The sequence below is a fragment of the Andrena cerasifolii genome, chromosome 12 (assembly GCF_050908995.1).
Source record: "Andrena cerasifolii isolate SP2316 chromosome 12, iyAndCera1_principal, whole genome shotgun sequence".
Classification (NCBI taxonomy): Eukaryota; Metazoa; Arthropoda; class Insecta; order Hymenoptera; family Andrenidae; genus Andrena; species Andrena cerasifolii.
The window spans coordinates 8,057,832-8,078,907 of record NC_135129.1 but is presented as its reverse complement, the minus strand read 5'-3'; the positions used below and the strand labels follow the sequence as shown (position 1 = coordinate 8,078,907).

The window sequence follows — 21,076 nt, the reverse complement described above, 5'->3', positions numbered from 1 at the left end:
TTTCTTACTGCCACGTCATTCTAGGCGCTTGCTCGATAATTTCATGGTAATGAACTTTGAGCAACGGATATCGGTTACCTATCTATTTCAATGTGAAAATATTCAGCTCGATCCAGTAAAACAGAAGGTGTACAGTGTGTAAGGAAAATATTCGGACACTTTTTAAAATCGCATTACTTTTTTAGAATTGGTCCAAACGATATGAGCTTTTTTTTAGAAGGTAATTTAGATTAATGTGCTAAGTTTGCGGATTAGTTCGCTAAGTGGCGTGTTTCGTCGTTTTGAAAAAAAATGCAATTGGTCGGAATAGCAAAAAAAAATAGTAAAGATAATTTTTTAAACTAGTTTTTTGTGAGCCTGTATTGAAAATTAAAAAAAAAACCGTCTGTAGATTTGAGTAAGTTGTATACATGCTGAAAATTTCATCAAAATCGGTCAACGTTACTCGGAGCTATAAACGCTAAAAGATCGCAGGATAAGTTCGAAAATCGTGAAATTCACGGAATCAGCGATTTTCAACCTTATTCTGCGATCTTTAAGTGTTTCTAGCTCAGAGCACCTGAAATTTTAGGCATGTATACTTAAATCTGCAAGCGGGATTTTTAAATTTTCATTACAGGCTCAGATAAAAAAGTTGAAAAAGCCACCTTTACTATTTTTTTTACTATTCCGACCAATTGTATTTTTTTTCAAAACGACGAATCACGTCACTTAGCAAACTAATCCTTCTAGCTCCTAAAAAAAGCTGAAGTCGTTTGGATAAATTAAAAAAAAGTTATGCGATTTTTAAAAAGTGTCCGAATATTTTCGTTACTCACTGCAGGTGCCTAATTAGCACGGATAAGATACTCAGGAAGTACAGATCCACCTACGTAGACCGGATGAATACTACCAGAGTACATACGAGGCAGTGAGAGCAACAACGGACTAACCCACATTGTTTTTCGAAATTGATTTAGCAGTAACAATGTATTCCAACAGGCTCTACTAATCATGTAAAATAATAAACAAAAAAAATTTCAACGTGGGTTAAGTCCGTTGTTGCTCTCGCTGCCTCATATGTCATAAACACCCTTACCGAGAACATATGAAAACGATCGGTCGGGTCGCGCTGAGAACAAGTACTTATTTTCTTAAATTAGCATGCTCCTCCGTTGCGTTGGTCGGGCGCGGCGCGGCGTTCCGTATTCGCAGTTGCGCAATCCCATTAACGAAAATCCCGTGTTACACAATTTTGCTTGCGTATATATTATATCTATGAATACATACGACGTCTGTACGCACGTACACGTAGCTCGCCTCGTCCTGTGCCGTATCGCGTTATTCAGACTCAGACCCCAATCACCCAACCTTGCCTCGATCGATCGTCAAATTAATTTAGTATTTATACGCCACGTTATTATCTATTAATATCATTATTATGAACGATGCGAAAAGGTAGCTCAACTTAAGGATAGCCGGACCATAATTCTATAACTACCTAGGTGCCTACGTAGGCGGAACGCAACGAGTAGATAATTTCAATTGTAACGAAGACTCGAAGCAACGTAGGGTAGGTGTACCGTTTGTGGCCATTGCATTGTTTTCGGCCATCTGCATAATTTTTTTAAACTGCTTGCCGATCATTATTATGTGGAGAATTTCACGTCATTGATATTTTGTTTAGTATACCGCCAGAAATATAAGGTTACATTTGTTGGTGACTCGGAAAAATGTTATATTTTTTAAGAAGTGGCTAAAACAATAACTTAAAGTGCCCACAAATGGTGCGTCTACCCTACACGAATTTAGGCTTCCGTGAATCCATCAATAACCAGCGATAACACCGAAACTGAATGGAAGAAACGTGTCTACTCGAATGCCTGGTTGGCGAACTTTGTCGCAGAGAACATGTGTCCTCGGTTTGATAAGGAAACTCGGGAAAATGAGAAGCTGAAGCTCGCTTATTGCTCGCGCAATAATTTCGATTCTAAAACTCCCGGGATTTGATGTATCAAGCTATAACTTACCCCGGGGATTTCGAGAATTTTTAAAAACGTAAAGTACTTTATAAACAACTGAAAAATATAAAAATGGAATCCAAAAAACAGCCGGGATCCCGGGATTGAATTCCCTATGCGCGAGGCTACTGAATTGAGGGCTGCACAGGAAGAGGTTTCCTGAGTAACTGACCAAACACACGAGGCAAGCTCGGATAACTTCAGGTACGGAAAACCCGAGGCGACGCGAGCCTAGTCGTGAGTGCGAATGAAGTTGCGCCGAGGCGAGGCGAGGCGTAGTGAGAGCCTACTTAACCCTTAACTGGTATCCTGGGTCGCACATGACCCCAAGCACGCAAAGTTCGCTGCAAAATTTTTGGTTGTCTAAGTTTGTCAACTGAATTTCTAATTAACTTTATAGTTAATAGTTCAACTTCCTACGTTCCTATTATTTTATACATTACCTAAGAACAAAATATTCATAGAGGATGATCTAGTGTCGACTTTGCAAATTTCTGCGTCCTTTTTTATTTGGGGTCTGCGACGACCCCAGTATACCAGTCATGTTTTCCAAAAACAGTATACCAGTTAAGGGTTAAAGCCGCGTATCTACTTTGCAGAGTCCGTAAACTGCCTCGACATGATCACTTTGCGCAAAGTGAAGAGGAACGTGGAATCCACTCCGCGAGGCTTGCCTCGCGAGGAAGCCTCGCGAAGTCGATACCCTGCTTAAAACTAGGGGAGGCGAGGCGTAGCGAGAGCCCACCTTAATGCGTCAATTGGCGGCACGACTGTTTTCACTGTTTTCTACCAGCACAGGCACGAGTATACGTGCATCGTACAGTGCGGTTCGAAGAATATACCCATCCAAGACGGATGTCCGGCTGTAGGATGAGTCACGGATCTACCCCACCGTAACTTCGTACTCGGTTTCAGCATCTCCGAAAGGGACGTCTATATAAGATACGAATGGCATCGGTAAGCGCGCAGAGTAACCTCGTTCACGGAGAAAGTGTTCGGTTAGAGAGCGAAACTCAGCGACGCACCGCGGACGCTCGCTGCCAGTCGACAGTTACCGAGAGTCTCATAAGAAAGAAGATCGTGAGAAGCATCGCAACGCGACGCGACCAGATCCACCCTGACTAAGGTAAAAACACTTTTCTTTTGTCCCTTAATAGCTGCATTCCTTTCGTTGCACTGTACCTCTTCTATGTCTTCTTCTCTTCACCCTGTCACACACACACATCACTCCGCGATTATATCGATGAAAGAAGATGCGCGTGACGCGCAAGTGTCGCGCGGCTCCATATTATGTAACAACTTTCACCGGCTTCGAAACTTTTCGAAATAGCATCCATTTGAAGAGGCGCGTGTAGGCGCGCGCGTGGGCGAGGAGGTATAAGCGCCAGTGTAGCAGGTCTAGCAGCTAGGGTAGGCCCAAGACATTGCGTCCGCACGGCCCAAAGACCAGTTTAGCCACTTTCTCCCGACATCCTCTCACTTTCGTCCCGACAGAACTTATTCTGTCGGATGACTCGTCCGACACATTCATAATTGTTTTGTTTCCCTAGCTTGCTTTACCAGGATGAAGCTGTGGCTAGTTTGGTTCCTCGGCGTAGCCGTGAACAGCTTGGCGGCCGAAACACCGATCGAGTTGTCGTCTCAGGTGCGTTTCGACCGCGCGATAAAAGCCACCGGGCGCGAATGGCTGTGGGGGAAGGAGGAAGGGGTGGAAGCGCCCAGCGGACCCGAATCTCAAGGAGAAGACACGGGCGAAAGGGAGAGTGAGGCGAAGAGATTCGTAGCGTCAGAAGCAGGCCCGGAAGTTCTGGACGATCTGCCGGACTCCACCGAGCAACGATCCGTAAGTGGCGCGCGATCGCGATCACTTTTCACGGTCCACTTTCAAATGGAACTTTCAAATCGAGCTTTCGTTCCGTAGGCGGAGTCTCTGATCGACGATATCCTCGTCTCCAACCGACAGGGTCGTAACATCGAGGGCTACGATCAGGTGTACGCCGACCCGGCTGTTAAGAACGCCCTTCAATTGGGGAACGACACGGTCGCACGAACGTACATCAGAGACAAACTCTGCACGCTCGGATTAATGAACGTAAGTGGGACACGCGGGTAAACGTGAAACCCGCGGCCAACTGACCGAACGTTTTCAACATTTTACAGTGCGAAAACGTCGAGGGACGTCGGCCCTATTATTCTCCTCATCGTGGCATATATCCTCAGGACATAATCTACGCCCAGCCGGTCACCATTAAGCCAGTCGGCAAACCGTTGCCAGCTATTCCAGTGAAGCGGCCTTACGGGCCTCATGGGCCCTACGGGCCCGGCAAGCCCGTGCCGCCACAGTTGGCGTCCACTGCCACCTTTGCCTCGTCTGGGCCCAGCTTCAGCGGTCCGTATCCCCCGCCGGTTTCGCATTTCCCTTCGACGCCCAGCCTGGTTGGGCCCTACCCAACGTTCAAGAAACCTGGCCACCTCGCACCGCCGTCGTACCCGTCCAAGCCGGTGTACGAGGCGGGGACAGCGGTGGCGGGCGAGGATTTCGAGTACGAGGGCCACAATCAGTTCATTGACAAGAAGCAAATTGCCGACGCTGTTCAGCAACATGTTCATCATCACTATCACCACTCGGACGGTAGTCAAAATAATCCATCGCTCAGCTACGGACAGAGTGATGGGCCTGGGATTGGGATCGTGGGTAGTCCGTCGGGTCTGTCCAGTTCTGGTGGCCTCGGCGGATTCAACCCCGGCTTCTCAGACTTGGACGCCTACAAAAAGGCGTTCAAAGTCCACGGGGGCACCGGCAACAACGATCCCAATGCTTTGGCCAATCCCGAATCAACCAGCAGCTATGCCGAACGGTACCCTCTTTACGAGAAACCCACGCGAGACACTTTCCACGGGAAATCGGATAGCCAAAAGGCGGGCAAATATTTGACCGGCGGCAACTACTTCTCCGCTAACGCTGTGCGTGGCCAGGGCGTTAACAATGATTATCCCGCCGGTGGATCCATAGCCAGCAACAGCTACAACTATTACGATGACAAAAACAACAACCACAAGAATCACAACGTCAATCAATACTTTGCGAACGACTTCTCAGCCAGTTACGCGCCGCCCTGCGTTTGCGTTCCGTACGAGCAATGCTCTGGCAACGACCACGCCGGACGTAAGGACGACCTCTTCCTGCCCATCGATCCCCGCAATTTAAATAAAAACATCGAAGCCGAAAATAGCGACGCGATGATGGCCGTTGTCCAGGCGTTAGCGAATGGAACATCAACGATCATACGTGTATCGAAGGAGAGTGACGCGGATAGCTCGGCGACGCCTGAAAACTCCAACCATAACACCAGGACAAAGAGGGAGACCGGCAGCGTCGAATCTGCGAGCAGCCAGGCGAAAACCAAAACACTGGCTACAGAAGGGGTAAGCCACCGAAATTACTTTCTTATTATCGTAGATCGCAGCCTACTTACTCTTCTTAGACCTGTGGCTCGTAACCAAACCCTACGCAATGTACACTCTAAACTAGGGTGGCTTTTATTTTCGACTTTTGAATTTTCTTCGGGACACCCTCCAGGATAGTACCAAATAATAAAAAAAAATCTGTGTACAGTTTGAGCTCGATCGGATAACGGGAAAAGGTTTCAACATTTCAATAATTATTTAACAGATTACAAAGTCGATTTTATGTAATATCCTCCAAGTTATTGATTACATATAAAAATATGTCAAACAAAAGTTGTAGATTCAGACAAGGAGTATATTTTATGTTCTGTTACTTTTTCTCGCGCGACACACGGTTTTCGAAAAAAGCTCGAAAAACTAAAAAGAATGAAACATTTTTATTTTTCAAATTTTGGAAGTTTAAATCGTTCTCGAACACTTCTTATTTATGAAGACTAAAAGAAATGTGAATTTTTTATTTTCAACCCTAAAAGTTAATGCTGTTGTAAAAATAAAGAATTTTTTTTTATCTTTTTGGCTTATCTCGGTATATGCTCCGCTCTAAATGATTAAAAAATAGTCCTCGCAAGAAAATACATTTTTTTTCTTCGCCTTCATAAATAAAAAGCGTTCTAAAACGATTTAACTTTAAAAATTTGAAAAATAAATTTTATTGTTAGTTTTTCGGACTTTTCTCGAAAACCGTTTGTCGCACGAGAAGAAGTAGTAGAACATAAAAGATGCTCCTTGTCTGGATCTACAACTTTCGTTTGACACATTTCTTTATGTAATCAATAACATGGAGCTGTTAAATAATTATTTAAATATTCAAGGTCCCATGGGCAAACTTTACACAGATTTTTTTTTCATTATTTTGAACTATTCTTGGGGCACCGCGGAGAAAATATTGAGAAAAAAAATTTCACCCAGAGTAAATAAGAGCCACCCTAATGTATACAGTGTATACTATACACTATACACGTGGGTATGCAAGCGCGACATACCCTTTCGCCTTACAATTAGCACTACTTAAATAGCAGGTTCCTTTGTATCGCGATTCTCGTCGAACCCGCGTAAATCTGCATAGCTCCGTATCCGTAGATATTTTGTAGACTCGCACCGGTCCGCGTACGAAACTCGACGGAACGCAACGCAACGCAACGCAACGCAATAAAGCTGGCGCATAAAGCACGAAAACACGCGCATGGCACATGTCCGGAATCTCTATCTGCGTGACTGTTGGACTCTCTGGTTGCAGAGACTCGATGCTAGCGATCTGGACTCTTCCAAATTAAACGTGAAGCCGACTTGGGGGATCAGTTTTGGCCTACCGCAAACCGGTGGTCCGTACCCGGTGAATCCTTACGGTGGCAATGCCTTGGTAAATCCGTACGGAGGGTACGGTTCGCCCGAACAAGGCATAAATTTTGGCCTGCTTTCCGTGAACCCTCTGTTAGCGGTACAATTCACCAAAGACGAGTACGGCGAGAAGGTGGTAAAGCCGTTTGTAAATTTCCACGTCACGCCTAATCGCGATGCCGTGCAGAAACTCGGCCATCTGCTCGCCCACAAGAAACAGTTGCTGCACGAAAATTACGGAGCCAATTATGCGGCCCCATCGAACCCTTACCTGTTTCACGAGAAACCGCATTACGCGAAACCAATCTATCCACCGTATAGTTACACGAGCCACCGCGAGCCGTCCCACCCGAACGAATACTCGGACTACTACCGCGACGGCAACGAATACGATTACGATTACGATTACGATCACAATCACGAGGATCATTCGGAGCATTATTACGATAGCGCGCGTAGCAACGACGACAGAAATGTCGGAGCCACTGGAAAAGTGTCCTTCCCGAGCAGAAGAAAGCGCGACGCGCGATCCCTTACAGAACAGTCGCAACCACGGCTGCAGTTGTCGCGGTTAATACTAACGGAAAATACCACCGAGGTAAGTATGCTGGGTATGTAGCTATGTAGACCAGCAACAACCCGAACGATCTGACCACATGCAGCGTTTAATCCCCTCCACCGTCCTCTAATTCTGATTTTCTAAGCATCGTATTCGTTCTCGGTTATCCAACCGTTAATCTGCTTTCTCAACAGAGACAATTCGGCGGCGGTAGTGCACGAGTATGCAGCCCCGGTCACGTGTGCTGCCCGACAAGACAGCTAGGGGCAACGAAACCGCGCGCCGGGCAATGTGGAACCAGATACACACAGGGCATCAACGGACGAATCAAAACCCCAGCGACCGTGGACGGTGACGCTGAATTCGGTACGTGCACGCATGTATAACTCCGATGTCACACCACTCCTTCGCGCCTACGTGCGCCTAACCATAACCACCGATTGATTGGTGATTCGCAGGCGAATACCCGTGGCAAGTTGCGATACTGAAAAAAGACCCGACAGAGAGCGTGTACGTTTGCGGAGGGACTCTCATCTCCTCTAAGCACATCCTCACAGCGGCACACTGCGTGAAAACCTACGCGGCTCGGGACCTTCGAGTTCGACTCGGTGAATGGGACGTGAATCACGACGTCGAGTTCTATCCGTACATTGAACGAGACGTGGCCAGTGTCCACGTGCACCCGGAATTTTACGCCGGTACGCTCTACAACGATATCGCGGTGCTTGGGATCGATTACGAGCTCGACTTCCAGAAGAATCCGCACATCAGCCCTGCCTGCCTGCCGGACAAACGCCAAGATTTCACGAGAACCAGGTAAATGCTTAGCTATGCGATTGCTAATTACGTTGTCCAAGTATGTGTATGTATGTATGTATACGCTCTGTCCCAACTTTCTTTTCATCGCTCTGAAATCTCGAAACAGATGCTGGACTACCGGCTGGGGTAAGGATGCCTTTGGAGATTACGGCAAGTATCAGAACATACTGAAAGAAGTGGACGTACCAGTGGTAAGCAACCAAATCTGCGAGCATCAGATGCGTCGAACCAGGCTGGGGCCATCTTTCAATCTGCATCCTGGCTTCATTTGCGCGGGAGGGGAGGAGGGGAAGGACGCTTGCAAAGGCGACGGTGGCGGTCCAATGGTTTGCGAGGGACAAGGCCGTTGGCATTTGGCGGGGGTCGTGTCGTGGGGGATCGGTTGCGGGCAACCTGGAGTGCCGGGCGTCTACTCTCGCGTCTCTTATTACCTCGATTGGATCCATCAAATTGTTAACCGTTACTAAGACTAACCTCTCCAATCATATTTCGATCGCTCATCAACTCGAAAGCGCCGAAAGTTTCGGCCCGAAACCACCTTTATACACTGCCGTTCCCCTTCCTCTTCTCCTTCCTCTTCCCCTTCCTCTTCCCCTTCCCCTTCCCCTTCCCGCTCCGCACTTGTCCATGACGGTTCAGATACAAAATATCGCTTTTCATAAATATGATCGCCAAGAAAATCCAAAGTTCTACGACCGCGTATAATTTATAATATACATACATGTGTAACGTAATATAAGATGTACAGGTATATATTTATGAGATATATAAGTGCAGATATAGGAATTTACCTCAATTCCATAAGCAATTCATTCCTCGGGACCCGATCACGCGGGTCACACCACTCAAACTTGCGTGCCTATTTAACCATTTCCGAGTAGATATGTAAGACGATTTCTTTACACTTTACATCCTGTTTCCTAAACGCAGAAATCCAGAGTTTACGATTTTTCGTACGATAAGTAGCAGGAGGTAGACGCGATGACGTATGTCGTACGACGAGTTTGCCATAAACCTGACTAAACGTTTCATTCAAATAAACTTTACACTTTATAACTTTCAATCACCGATACGCGTTAGAGATTCAGTTATTCTGTTATTATTTAAGTACACCAGGTACATATAAATACATCTTAAGTTAGTGGAGACATAAAATAACTTTGTAACTGATAAGCGAACAATATAAAAACATTACGAGAAACCAAGCATGTTTTACTTGCTTGCTAAATACACAACTTTCCCTTAAGCACTTACTCGTCTGACATCGCATAAAGGAGATAGCTTCACCGTGGTTATGTTTACGTACATATGTACATACGAGGCATTGAGAGCAAAAACGGACTAACCCACATAAAAGAAAAATTAATTTTTCCTATTTTATATGATTAGTATAGCCTATTGGAATACATCATTGCTACTAACTCAATTGCGCAAAAGATGTGTTAGTCCATTTTTGCTCTCAATGCCTCATATGTTCAGGGCTCTAGCTCCAGAGCCCCCTTACCATTTTCGTGTCGCATACATCCTTATCGATTGAATGTGAAATTCCATCGCAATCTTACTTATCGGTTAGAATTGAAACTAAATGTGGTGAAAATTGCTACGAAACGAACGCAAATGTGAATCGATCTGGATACACGCTACACCACACTACACAGTACTCACAGTGTGTAACCCAGACCAGGTAGTAAAAGTGATAATAAGTGCGCGCTAATTTTTCACAAAGTCGGTATGGATTTGAGTTCAGTTTGTGTGTGACATCTCACTCCCGTAAGGTGTAAACTCATACATATGCATGTCACGACTGCGGTGGTACTCAAGTATGTATGAGTACTAGACTTGGATTTCATGTCACTGACAACACGTGCGCTACAATGAGTTTCTTTAACGCGATCGAAAGGACAAAATTATACGAATTATCACGAAATATGGAAGAATTCTGTTTGAGGTTATCAAGCTCGATTACGGTTTAGCGGGATAAAATGAAACTCGCTGCTCTACATATTGTGCCGTCCAATTGAAAATATTGGACGCGTCACGCGTGCTATGTCGCTGCGTTCGCTTCGGGAATCGGGGGGCCGGGGCCGTGCCGCGTATAACTTAACTCGCGCAACTCGACTCGCCTCGTTGTTTGGAAAGGAGAGGTTAGGTTGCAGTTTCTTCCGATTAAATAAAACTTTGGATATTGCTGGTGACTGGGCAACTCGTGAATTGATAAAAAAATGCCGATAAAATTTATTGGCCGACAAACCACGTACAAAGGGAAATCCTTGTGGGAAATCCTGGGAAATCTGAAAAACTATGGCGTTGGTAGAATGGTGATACGAAGCCAGTATCAAAAGTATCCCGAAGCATGTTACATGAGAATACTAAAAGTGGCTGCTCTACCGAACCCTAGCGATAGTTACGTACGTTTTCTCTCTTGACTTTGTTCCACGATACCCGGCGCGTGAAACCAGACGAGGAATAATCGACGAGAAACGTGAAACGAATCTGCGTGTTGCAGGACCCTCGGAAAGTAGTGGCACTCGTCGAGAGAACTTTCAGAGGTGAAACCAGTAAGAATCCGGTCCAAATAGAGTCGGTAAGCTATAAATCGGATTACGTCCTGATACCGAAAGATCAGGAGGCACGATATCTGACTGCGACTAATCAAAGAGCCCATAAACTACTGCCCAGCACAACAGAATTTCCACCTCTTCTCAAGGAAATTCTAACGCGCCAGGCAAACCAGGCAGGAGAACTACGTGCAGACGAACCAAAGCTAGAGCTCCGATATAATTTAAGAGGCATGAAAAATTACAGAGTTGCCACGGACGGTGAAACGCCTACTGTCCATCTAACAAGCACGAGTACCTCGTTGTACAGAAATGCTGCGCGCGATTCATGATCTCTCGTGGATCCACGCATCGATCTATCCCTGTAATTGAATAAAAATTAAACATTTTCCAAAGGATCTAAGATAATCCAAACCAAACAACTCGTCCACCTGGACGCGCCGATTCCTTTTTGAATTTAAAAGGTATCTCTCACAGCTGGTTCTGCAGCTTCGCACGGGGCATAGAACATGGTACGGTATTTCTTGCAACCATCTACTTTTGTGCCCATTATCCCATGTTTGGCGTAATTCCGTACCAAACCTGAGAGCACATTCATCCGAGATCATTACTTTAGCATCGTAGACGTAGGCTTTAGAATAGCTACTTAAATACATACGTGATGTCTTTTGTTGCCCAGCATCAGAGGCAGCCCATTTCTCAAAGAAAATTATATCCTCGGGGTAATATAGATAGATATATCGTAAGATATTTCGCGTTCCGTTTCTCGATCGCGCTTACCTTCCAAAATTCCCGCATTTCCTGAACATCCGCGCGTTTTCGTACGAGCCACCCACGAACGTATCTCTGCAAGTGCAACGCCGCCTCGTCCTCGCTCCACAGCCAGGATTTTGGGTAAAATGGCCTAGGACTAGGGACGGATAGAGTAAAACTAAAACGGCTGGCGCCTTTTCTCCGGATACGAGCATAGCTACATAATCCTTTCTTTCACCTACCACTCGCGCAACCATTGCTGAAATTCTGGAATTTCGAACACGTTCAATCGTGGCGAGTATCTCTTGGAACGTCGTGGATTGTGATTCCACAAAATCTCCGCGATAAAATCTAGACCATTGAAGCGACACTTTTGAACCTGCAATTAGGTGATGGGATTAAGGACTACGGTATCGGACAAATAGCGTGAATTATGCCGACTATGCGAACTGTTTATAAATATGTAGGTATCTAAGTAGTGCGAAGCAGAGTAAATGCTCTATACTCGAAGAGCGTTCCATTCGGAGGCCGTGGCAAAGGTTTCTTTCAATGCAGGCAGTAAGAGCCCAAAAACTGTTTGCTCGAGATAAGTGGACGGAGATCGGCCATCTTCTTCGCCGTTTCCGTGAGCGTGTGGTGAAATATTTCTATTACACATCTGTCGGCATCATCTCGATCAACGCGTCTCGTTGGGCGAATTTGCGTGTCGTGTCAAAGGATAGTTGAATGTGCGAAAATCAATCGTCAGCCTAGGAGAACAGCGTGAAACAGTGGTAACCAATATCGATCAAACTATCTCTACGCCGAAAGTGTCGAACGTTATCCCTATGATGGCTGATTTAGATCCGTCGTCGTAACGTTTCGCGGGGAGTGGGGGGAGCTAACGGAATTCGTCTAAATGCCCGCGTGTGAGCCCTGGTGCCCCATCGTAAGAATCGAGCTGAAAAAAATAGGTACGCTGCCTGTGTCGCTTGCGCTTTACGGTTTATGGCTGTTCACGGTTCACCGTTTGTTCCGAGATACGTAATTGTACGTAATCGAGAAAGCTTCTAGTCGCCCAGGCACCGTGGATCCAAAACGAGCAGCTAGAATTCGCCAGCGTTGAAGCTCGTGGGGCAGCACCGTCACTCGAACGTGACGGTGAACAGCTGCTAACCGAGTCGGCGGATGTAAAATGGGGCGACCGAGAGCAAAGAGCGGCGGCCGATGATCTCTTTGACAGCCAGCACCACCCCGCATCTTACGCCGACCAAGGTACAGAATCATGGCTGGACGTGATGGACGCCGTCGACGTAAAGTCCGCAAAAGAGAGCCGTGAATTCCTATCGCACGACCAGACGGTCTTCGAGAGGAAAGTGAGATCCGCAACGCACTCGACGCAGTCCGTAGGGACCTTTACCAGCAAAGGTAAATCGGAACGATAACTGCCGTGTTTAAAAGTCAATCGCCGATTCTCTTTGGGGGGGGATTGTAATCTTTACTTATTCCGTTCGTTTATTCTCCGAATTTTCACTCGCAAGCGGTCGACTCGCTGGTATCAGGGACCGCTGTAGGATCCAGAGCGGGGGATTCGCTGGCATTAGCGTCCGCTGTAGGATCCCAAGCGGGGGATTCGCTGGCAACAGCGACCGCTTTAGGGTCCCAAGCGGGGGATTCGCTGGCATCAGCGACCACTGTAGCGTTCAGAGCGGACGATTCGCTGGCATCAGCGACCGCTGTAGGGTCCAGAGCGGGGGATTCGCTGGCATCAGCGACCACTGTAGCGTTCAGAGCGGACGATTCGCTGGCATCAGCGACCGCTGTAGGGTCCAGAGCGGGTGATTCGTTGGCGTCGAGCGTGTCCGCCGCGGTCGTGTCCACCAAGGGAACGGTTACAACTGGACTAACCTCCGACAAGTTGGTCGAAACCGATTCAGCGGTCGGTTCCTCGGGACAGCCGGGCGGAATGGATCGAGAAACTATTGCCGAAGGGAGGGGAGGCTCCGCCGCTTTTCCAGACGATTGCGAGCCCACTTGTCCTCGACGTATTTCGCGGGGCAAGTACATATGTACATACATGTCACAGACGATATCATTTGGCAACGTGATCGACTTGCCCGATTTCTTCTCACCCTTCCTATCCATCGATGCTCCTTAAAGTAAATAAACTGAACGACACCAATTACCATCTCTGCAGAAAACAGAATACGCAAATTGGAAGAGAGGCAAAGCACCGTAGATGCCTACTTGTTGAACAAGGGTACTAACTATTTCGATGACGTCTGCACTTGCTCCCTTTCTTGCGTCGTTCGTTCGCTAAAGGACGATTCATTCATCAGGAGCACTCTCGCATCAGCCGTCTTGTTCACGCTCGGCCTGAAACTTTGTATGGAATTAGATGCTTGGTATTTGCCAATTCGGCTGTCGTAAAATACAACTGGGAGAAAATATAAGAACGATTCAAGTTAAATCTCGTCTACGATTCACTCACTGTACCCTCATCCTATTGTATTGCCATGATAATTTATCGTTATCGTCATTATTAACAACAACTTTCGTTCAGAGTATATACGTATTTTAAAAGAAAAAAAAAATAAATGCTCCAGGTGAGGCTCGAACTCACAACCCCGGCATTGCTCACTAGTCACTGTCTTATAAGTACCGTGCGCTAACCAATTGCGCCACTGGAGCTGTTGACAACAGCTTCACTAACAATAGATTTTCAATGGACTCGATCAATAAATATACACAACCTCGCGTGGACTGCGGTAGGTAAATTATACAACTATAACGTCAGGCAGGTTCGAATCGGCGCGCTAACTTGGCCCGAATTATTAGCAGCGCAATGATACATTATAGTGGAGATGATTTATACATCGAAAGTGAGACAAATCAGAGCGTATGCGACACGGGTAGAGATTATCCCGCCAATTTTCATTAATTCTTAGCGATACTTCAATTCCATATAAAAGCCATGTCGGCAGAAATAGGTAAAGTAATTTATTTGTTCATTCATTCGTGTACTTAGAATTGCAAGTACCAAGTTTCTCTGTTTGTAAGAAATCAATGCCGTCCATGTGCTACCCTAACGTATCACGTTGATCAATCTACCGACTTACCTCTGTAAGTAATTGTTCATCTTTTTTCGTGAGAAATCCGTTATAACGAGAAACGTTATAGCCATCTAGCGGCGATTTACATCAACTAAAGTCCCCGTGTGAAATGTCACCGTCATCTTCATTTTTAATCAAGCGTGTTTAGGCCGTGCAAAGTTTGTTATTCATCCCTATTCACCTATTCACCTTGATTCATCTCGCATCAAACATCTACCTTCATTTGCTTTTAAATACAGTCCCTACTGACGAATGATAATAATTGTTCAATATTTCAGGAAAACTGCGCTTTTCATCGTAGCTTTCAACATGAAAATCCAAGCGACATATCCACTTCTCTGTAGACCCGTGATTTCTAACGAACATGCAAACTAATTCTAAATTCTGTATACTTAAGTAGTTTATCGTAAAATCTATCACGGACAACCCAACCTCTAAACGTCACAGACAACACATCGCACATCTCGCACTCGCGGGGATTCAAGCTGTCATTCAACTTTGGTATTACTATGCCACGTAAGTTACTTTCGTCCGGCGGATCGTTTCTATATGACATAATGGTTCATCAACCGAAATACTTTTATTCCAGTTGTTTGTTTCTTTAACACATACATATGGATACTAAACTATACTATATTACACCATACTATACCTTTACTGATATTCCACTCAATTTTAGACACGAAAAAGAATGAGCTGGTTTGATGCCACTGGATTTGCCAATTTGGCAAAATCTGCTCTAAAGGAAGCTCAGAAAACTATTGACAAAGCATTGGATATCAAAGAGGAAGATCAGAAATTGGTGGAAGGTCGTACAGAGGATAGCTCTGATTTTTTTAAATCGTGGGGATTGAAGAGTAACGAAGAACTTGAGAATTCTCACGGTAAAGGCGAAGAATCTAAGCAAGAAACGACAAGTGGTATATGGGGTAGTTTCACGGGCTCTTTCTTTGAATCTCCTAAAATTAACGAGCCAGAGAACCATCGAAAATACATTACCCGTTCCACGTCATTGCAAAGCACGTCGATTGGAACTCAAGAAAGACCGTGGCTGACGTCGTCGTCGTCCTTTTCAGAAGACGATAAAGGCAAAGGTTTGAGTCCTTGGAAAGATGCCAGTCGTACGGCAGCTCGGAAGCAGAAGTACATAGTCCACAAGACTCGGAATGTTCCTGTACAAAGTGCTACAGAGAAGTCAACTTCTAACGTATCGAACCAGGCAGATCCAGCAGGTAGTATCGTCGCGGACGATGCGCATTCCGGCATGGACGACACGAGCGAAGATCGTGCAGTTAGCAATGCGGAAAAGCACGACGCGGTCGAACGTTCCACGGACAAGATGGAAGATTCTGTTGCGAACGATGGCGAGTCTGAATGCGAGGGAAGGGATTGTCGCGAGAGCGAGTCGAGCGCCGACGATCGTAGATTGAATAGAATGTCGTTCGCATCGTCGGAGAACGACAAGAAGAGCTTCGAGAGCGTTGAGATTCTCGGTTCTCGATCGAATACGGATTGCACCACCACACCCGACTCGGATGGCAATTCTCTAACTAATTCGGCAAGCCCGTCAGACATAGGTGCCAAAGTAACTTCGGAATCAGTGGAGATATTACCGGACAGTCTGGTCACATCTCCCAGTTCGGTAGAAATTTTAGGCGATTGGAAGAGCGACGGTAGTCCTTATCTGTCTCCGATCGATCCAAGGCAATACGAAACGTCCCCCGTGTTGGACAGAGACGACTCAGTGACCCCTTGCTGGGAGGACAGCGACGTTGCACCCGTAGGGAGCAGGGACACTCTGACGGACCCATCGTCTTCCGACGTCTCCCCGTACGAATCACCACTGGAAGAAACCAAGACGCCGCGTGACGATTCGTGCGTCAGCAGCATAGACAGTACACCGTCGACGGGAACGTATCCAGTCGTGGGTTGCGCTTCGGGTACGGCTATGGATTCAGAATCACGTTTAAGCAAGCCCTTATCGTCTACCAAGTCGGAGGACGTGGAAACGGTAACAGCCAGGGACACAGACGAGCCAGACGAGCCGACGAGTTTCACAGAGGACTCTTACACTTCTGTCTCGGAGAGCACCGTCATGATGACGTTGCAAACGTTTCAGCAAAAGAAACAAGTACTGGGTAGAATCGAGATTCCTGCTGGCGTTCCTGCCAACGATAAGATGCACGATTCCTGTCCCGATGTGAAAGAAACTCCGCTAAAAGATTCTATGGCGGAGATTCGTTTAAACTTAAGCTTGGACTCTCTGAAAGAGAAGGACAGTTTGCATTTACCGATCGAAGCAATCACAACGCAACCTATCCGTAAAACGGAATGCCTCGATGGGGCTGGTAAAATAATAGAGGCAGATTTGAGGAGCTACGATCGGCTGATCAACACCACCATAGAACCCGCGGAACCGGACCGTTATTCTGTCGACGAGATTCTGCATTCGTTGAAGCTGGACACGCTGGATCAAACTGCGGATCAGCATTTAATTTCAACGGACTCGAGTTGCGAGGGAACTTTGATAGAGAGCAGTTCAGAGGAGAATCCGTCGTTGATTCGGAAACCGGAAGGGAACGTGTCGCAGGCACCTTTAACGTCAAGCTCCTACGTGAAGACGATGCTGGCGGATGCGATGATCGAAAAGGGCGAGGCCATCGAGCTGGATGGACAGAGCACCGAAATGCCTCGAGATAATTCACCCATTTCCTCGGAAAGGTATTCGATAAACAGACGTTCCACTAGGGAGCTAATCAGACCTACTTGACTCAGTACATACGTTTACATACGTTGCGTCTAATTCTTTACAGTCGTTCGGATCTGGTAAAAATCGGCTCGGATCAAACCAGCGGGCACACTAGCGGCGACGAGTTAGAAACGACAACATCCAGCGATATTGAAATCATATCCAGGTATAGGTACGACTGTAAACTAATAAAATTAGATAATAACGTCTTAAGGACACGCGCATGTAATATGCATATTGTATATTTTATATTTCCCTGTTCCGGCGGCCCGCCCTGCTCATCACCCTCGATGACTCCAAACAAATTGTTATTGAAAAAGCCCGAACGGTGATTCGAGCTCAACGCAGTCGAGGCAGAGTCTGGCGAAGCTACCGGCAACGAAAGGCAGCGACCTCCTCGCGAAAGCTTTAAAGACTAGAGGACATTCTAGAGAATTGAGTGAAATTAGCGTCGGGTCGGATGAGGCGAACCTCGAGATAGAAAAACTGTTGAAACGAATACAAGAGATGACGGAAATATTAGAAGCCAGGGAATCGAAGCTTATCGATGTTAGCAGAATGAACATGGAGCTACACGAGCAAAATAACAGTTTGAAAAAGTTAGTTCCATGCGTGGATTATTATTTATTCGTTTAGTTAATTTAATCGCTTGTTCGCTTACCGTCGATTCCAATGTTCTTTCTGCAGGCAATTAGACAGCTTTGAGAAGCACGCGGAGCAAAGTCAGAATTTAAATCAAATCACCGACGAATACATGCAACGATTGTCCGCGTTAGAAAGCAAATTCCAACAGACAATACGAGAACGGGATTCGTTGAGAAAGAACTTGGAACAGTTAAAGGTGGAAGCGGCCACTCGTATGTCCTCCCAAGAGATCTTTACTCTGAGCGCCGAGAAAGATGAAATTATCAAGGAGCTCAGGGAGGAGGGGGAGAAGTTGAGCAAGCAGCAGCTTCAGCACAGTAACATTATTAAAAAATTACGGGCAAAGGAGAAAGAAAACGATGCGTTGGTTAAAAGTCAAAAGTACGTACCTACGACTACCTAGTCGTGGTTACTTTAGCTTTCACGTTAGTGATACTTATTCCGCGGCACTTTTACAGGGAACAAATAGAGGAACAAACCTCGGAATTAGAACGTTTAAAGAGATCGTTGCACGCAAAGGAAGAGGTTGAGCGAACCCAAATAGAGGCTGTGCATACGCTGACGGCGAAAACGAAGAAACAAGAGAAAGAAATATTGACGTTACAAGAAAGATTGGACAACGCTTTACATAAGATGGACGCTTACAAGAACAGTTTGGACGCTGCGAAAATGTCAGGCCTCATTGTTCCCAGTTTTCTTTCAAATTCTCGGCAACCTCGTTATTCCTTCTTTCGTCCTTCTTTTTCAGGGATTTAAGCGAAACGAAGAAATTGTTAGCAGCCACAGAGCTGGAACTGAAAGACGCGACTACTAATGCTGGTGAATCGTGTCAACTTCTCGCGCAAGTGGAGGAACTGAAAATCAAATTACGAGAATCCGAAGAAACGCATGTCAAGTAAATATACGATGCACATTATCGCTGTTGATCGTCCAAAATTTCTAACTATTGCCATTTCTCTTGTTCCGCGTAGAAAGGAAGTGTTCTTTAAGCACGAAAACAGCGAGCTGTTGAAACGTCTAGAAGCTGCCGAAGCCAGGAGTGAAGAGTTATCTGAATCAGTATCTACGGCCACGAAACCACTGCTAAGACAGCTGGAACAACTTCAAGCGAATCTCATACACAAATCCCATAGCTTCGTAAAACAAGAAAAAGCCTTGTCGGAGAGAAATCTCGAGTTGCAGGCCAAAGTGGACAGTCTAATCGAGACGGATCGTTATTTTAAGGAGGAGAATGTTAATTTCAAATCGAAAATATCTCAATTGGAATCGAAACTTGCTGTCAAGGAGATCGAAAGAAATCAGCTCCAGGAATTATACGACCAATTGATGGCGCAAAAGGAGAAGCTGGTCGAACAAACCGCCTGGTACGAAAAGCTCGCGATGCTCTCTCTGTTATAGGATTCCCTTCGACTTCGATGTAAAAAGGCAGTGCAATTCAGAAGTTGTACGACATACGTGTTGTATTGATTTCCTTTTCAGGTATCGACAAAAAACAGAAACACTCCAACAGTCTCATGCTTCGCAAATAACGGAGATGAACCGAGAAATTGTCGCCTTGGAAAATAAATTGGCTGTAGAGAAAGCAGCCACAGATGCGGAGAGAAGAAAAAATCATACGATGTCGAAGCAACGACAAAGCATTAACGACAGCGACGGTGACGGTGGCGGTGGCGGCGACGGCGGCGATGACGACGACGGCGATGATAACGAACGATTCAGCCCTACCACCGCTGCGAAGCACCACTCTACGAACAGGATAAATATATGGCCGGTAACTGTCTCTACAGTGACGAGTCGCTTAATTATAATGGAGCATAGAAAGATTATTGGATATTGAATTATTCCGATTTTAGTTGGGCAATTCTCCTGCTGAGAACAGCTCTGAAAGGTACACAACGGTATACGACAGTATCAGAACAGGATCGAATAGTACTTCTGTATTTGAGAATCTGCAAGCACAGTTGAAGCAGAAGGATGGTAAGTTCTCGGATGGTGAATGTACTCGATTTCGGTGATATTATTTTCAACACGCTTTGATTTTATATGTACAGGTGAAATACAACAACTTCAGTGGGAATTGTCACGGCGTAATACAGAGAGAGATGCTTTGAATACCGAGCTATCTACGTTAACGTTAAAGATCGAGGAACTAAATAACAAAGTCTCGAACGTCACCGTTTTGAACGAAAATTTGCACGAAGTACAGACGCGATACGACGCACTGTTACAAATGTACGGGGAGAAGATGGAGGAAAATCAAGAATTACGCTTGGACCTCCAAGATATCAAAGAGATGTACAAGATACAGATCGATCAGCTCTTAAAACGTGATGCTTAAATCATGTGCGAATGAAGTATCGTTATAGGCGTTGGTCTCCGATGTGTCCTGAAACTGGGTTAGAAACGACTGATTATGTATAGCAAATTGAACAGACCGATAGTAAATCTGTACCGAGTTACATTAAAGGAGACACTATTTTCATAGGAGCCGCCAGATTAACCAAATTTTGCCGATTCCTCAGTGAACCCTTTCAAGAGTCACCTGTCTTAACCATGAATTACATTCAGCGTACAACAACAATTTCGGATGCTATTATTAACGCGCGGTGGACAATTCTTCAACCAAGTATCAGCATTCGCGAATCAATCATTGCTGCGCGTAACTGTTTACGACTAGATTAAGACAAAAAATGTGATACGCAGTGTGTAATATAACGTTTGAAGTTTCCAATATTGTAATATACAGTTGAATCACAATGTAATTTATTAAAAAATTACGTTCGTTTAGTAATATATTTTATTCTCTTGTACCTATCGATGAACCACCAATGATGTGTTCAACTTTAAAAGTCGCGATTGCGGAAAAGCAAAACTGGAAATTTTATTAATACATGTACATTACGTAGTGCACACGCCAAACAAAAACAGTTTAACGCTTCTTACGAAACGTCAAGGGCGGTTAGGCAGAACAGATATGAAATTGGGCTAATGGAATCTGCAGAAATGAGTGAACCGCTTAAATAAGGACGATCAAAAGGGGGCGGGAAGGAAGTGACCTCCTCCCCCGGGTCTGAGAGCACTGATATAAAATATAA

General features: G+C 45.6%; 5 protein-coding genes and 1 non-coding gene across 10 annotated transcripts; 4 read left to right on the top strand and 2 right to left on the bottom strand.

Annotated features, from left to right (window-relative positions):
• Positions 1 to 2,985: 2,985 nt before the first annotated feature.
• Positions 2,986 to 9,954, top strand: LOC143375218 (uncharacterized). Its single transcript, XM_076824126.1, has 9 exons — positions 2,986 to 3,126; positions 3,551 to 3,843; positions 3,922 to 4,092; positions 4,161 to 5,426; positions 6,706 to 7,404; positions 7,560 to 7,731; positions 7,824 to 8,181; positions 8,291 to 9,393; positions 9,664 to 9,954. Exons 2-8 carry the CDS (start codon positions 3,565 to 3,567, stop codon positions 8,649 to 8,651), a joined length of 3,306 nt encoding a protein of 1,101 aa, XP_076680241.1. The 5' UTR covers positions 2,986 to 3,126; positions 3,551 to 3,564; the 3' UTR covers positions 8,652 to 9,393; positions 9,664 to 9,954.
• A 146-nt stretch (positions 9,955 to 10,100) lies between these two features.
• Positions 10,101 to 11,140, top strand: Mrps34 (mitochondrial ribosomal protein S34). The gene is made up of 2 exons (XM_076824133.1): positions 10,101 to 10,592; positions 10,691 to 11,140. Exons 1-2 carry the CDS (start codon positions 10,407 to 10,409, stop codon positions 11,072 to 11,074), a joined length of 570 nt encoding a protein of 189 aa, XP_076680248.1. The 5' UTR covers positions 10,101 to 10,406; the 3' UTR covers positions 11,075 to 11,140.
• On the bottom strand, positions 11,099 to 12,153 carry LOC143375221 (IQ domain-containing protein K). 2 transcript variants are annotated; one of them, XM_076824132.1, is made up of 5 exons: positions 12,001 to 12,153; positions 11,738 to 11,874; positions 11,523 to 11,652; positions 11,401 to 11,440; positions 11,200 to 11,324 (listed from the first exon to the last, which is right to left on the bottom strand). In XM_076824132.1, the coding sequence occupies exons 1-5, from the start codon at positions 12,151 to 12,153 to the stop codon at positions 11,200 to 11,202; spliced, it is 585 nt and encodes a 194-aa protein (XP_076680247.1). The 2 variants fall into 2 exon arrangements, with proteins under 2 accessions (XP_076680246.1, XP_076680247.1); XM_076824131.1 differs by having other exon boundaries at positions 11,099 to 11,440.
• Positions 12,154 to 12,359: 206 nt separating this feature from the next.
• Positions 12,360 to 13,931, top strand: LOC143375220 (uncharacterized). Its single transcript, XM_076824130.1, has 4 exons — positions 12,360 to 12,448; positions 12,549 to 12,902; positions 13,184 to 13,531; positions 13,672 to 13,931. Exons 1-4 carry the CDS (start codon positions 12,394 to 12,396, stop codon positions 13,902 to 13,904), a joined length of 990 nt encoding a protein of 329 aa, XP_076680245.1. The 5' UTR covers positions 12,360 to 12,393; the 3' UTR covers positions 13,905 to 13,931.
• Positions 13,932 to 14,072: 141 nt separating this feature from the next.
• On the bottom strand, positions 14,073 to 14,165 carry Trnai-uau (transfer RNA isoleucine (anticodon UAU)). Its single transcript is given in 2 exon segments — positions 14,073 to 14,108; positions 14,128 to 14,165. It is a non-coding gene; the product is annotated as a tRNA-Ile (tRNA).
• A 497-nt stretch (positions 14,166 to 14,662) lies between these two features.
• Positions 14,663 to 20,772, top strand: Tmf (TATA element modulatory factor). Of its 4 annotated transcripts, none has more exons than XM_076824118.1 (12): positions 14,663 to 15,103; positions 15,267 to 17,308; positions 17,401 to 17,508; positions 17,657 to 17,935; positions 18,024 to 18,362; positions 18,440 to 18,652; positions 18,730 to 18,876; positions 18,953 to 19,345; positions 19,461 to 19,752; positions 19,835 to 19,958; positions 20,033 to 20,340; positions 20,383 to 20,772. In XM_076824118.1, exons 2-11 carry the CDS (start codon positions 15,279 to 15,281, stop codon positions 20,317 to 20,319), a joined length of 4,212 nt encoding a protein of 1,403 aa, XP_076680233.1. In that variant the 5' UTR covers positions 14,663 to 15,103; positions 15,267 to 15,278; the 3' UTR covers positions 20,320 to 20,340; positions 20,383 to 20,772. The 4 variants fall into 4 exon arrangements, with proteins under 4 accessions (XP_076680233.1, XP_076680234.1, XP_076680235.1 ...); XM_076824120.1 differs by having other exon boundaries at positions 14,664 to 15,103; positions 15,267 to 15,471; positions 15,664 to 17,308; positions 20,033 to 20,772; XM_076824119.1 differs by having other exon boundaries at positions 17,401 to 17,502; positions 20,033 to 20,772.
• Positions 20,773 to 21,076: the final 304 nt, after the last annotated feature.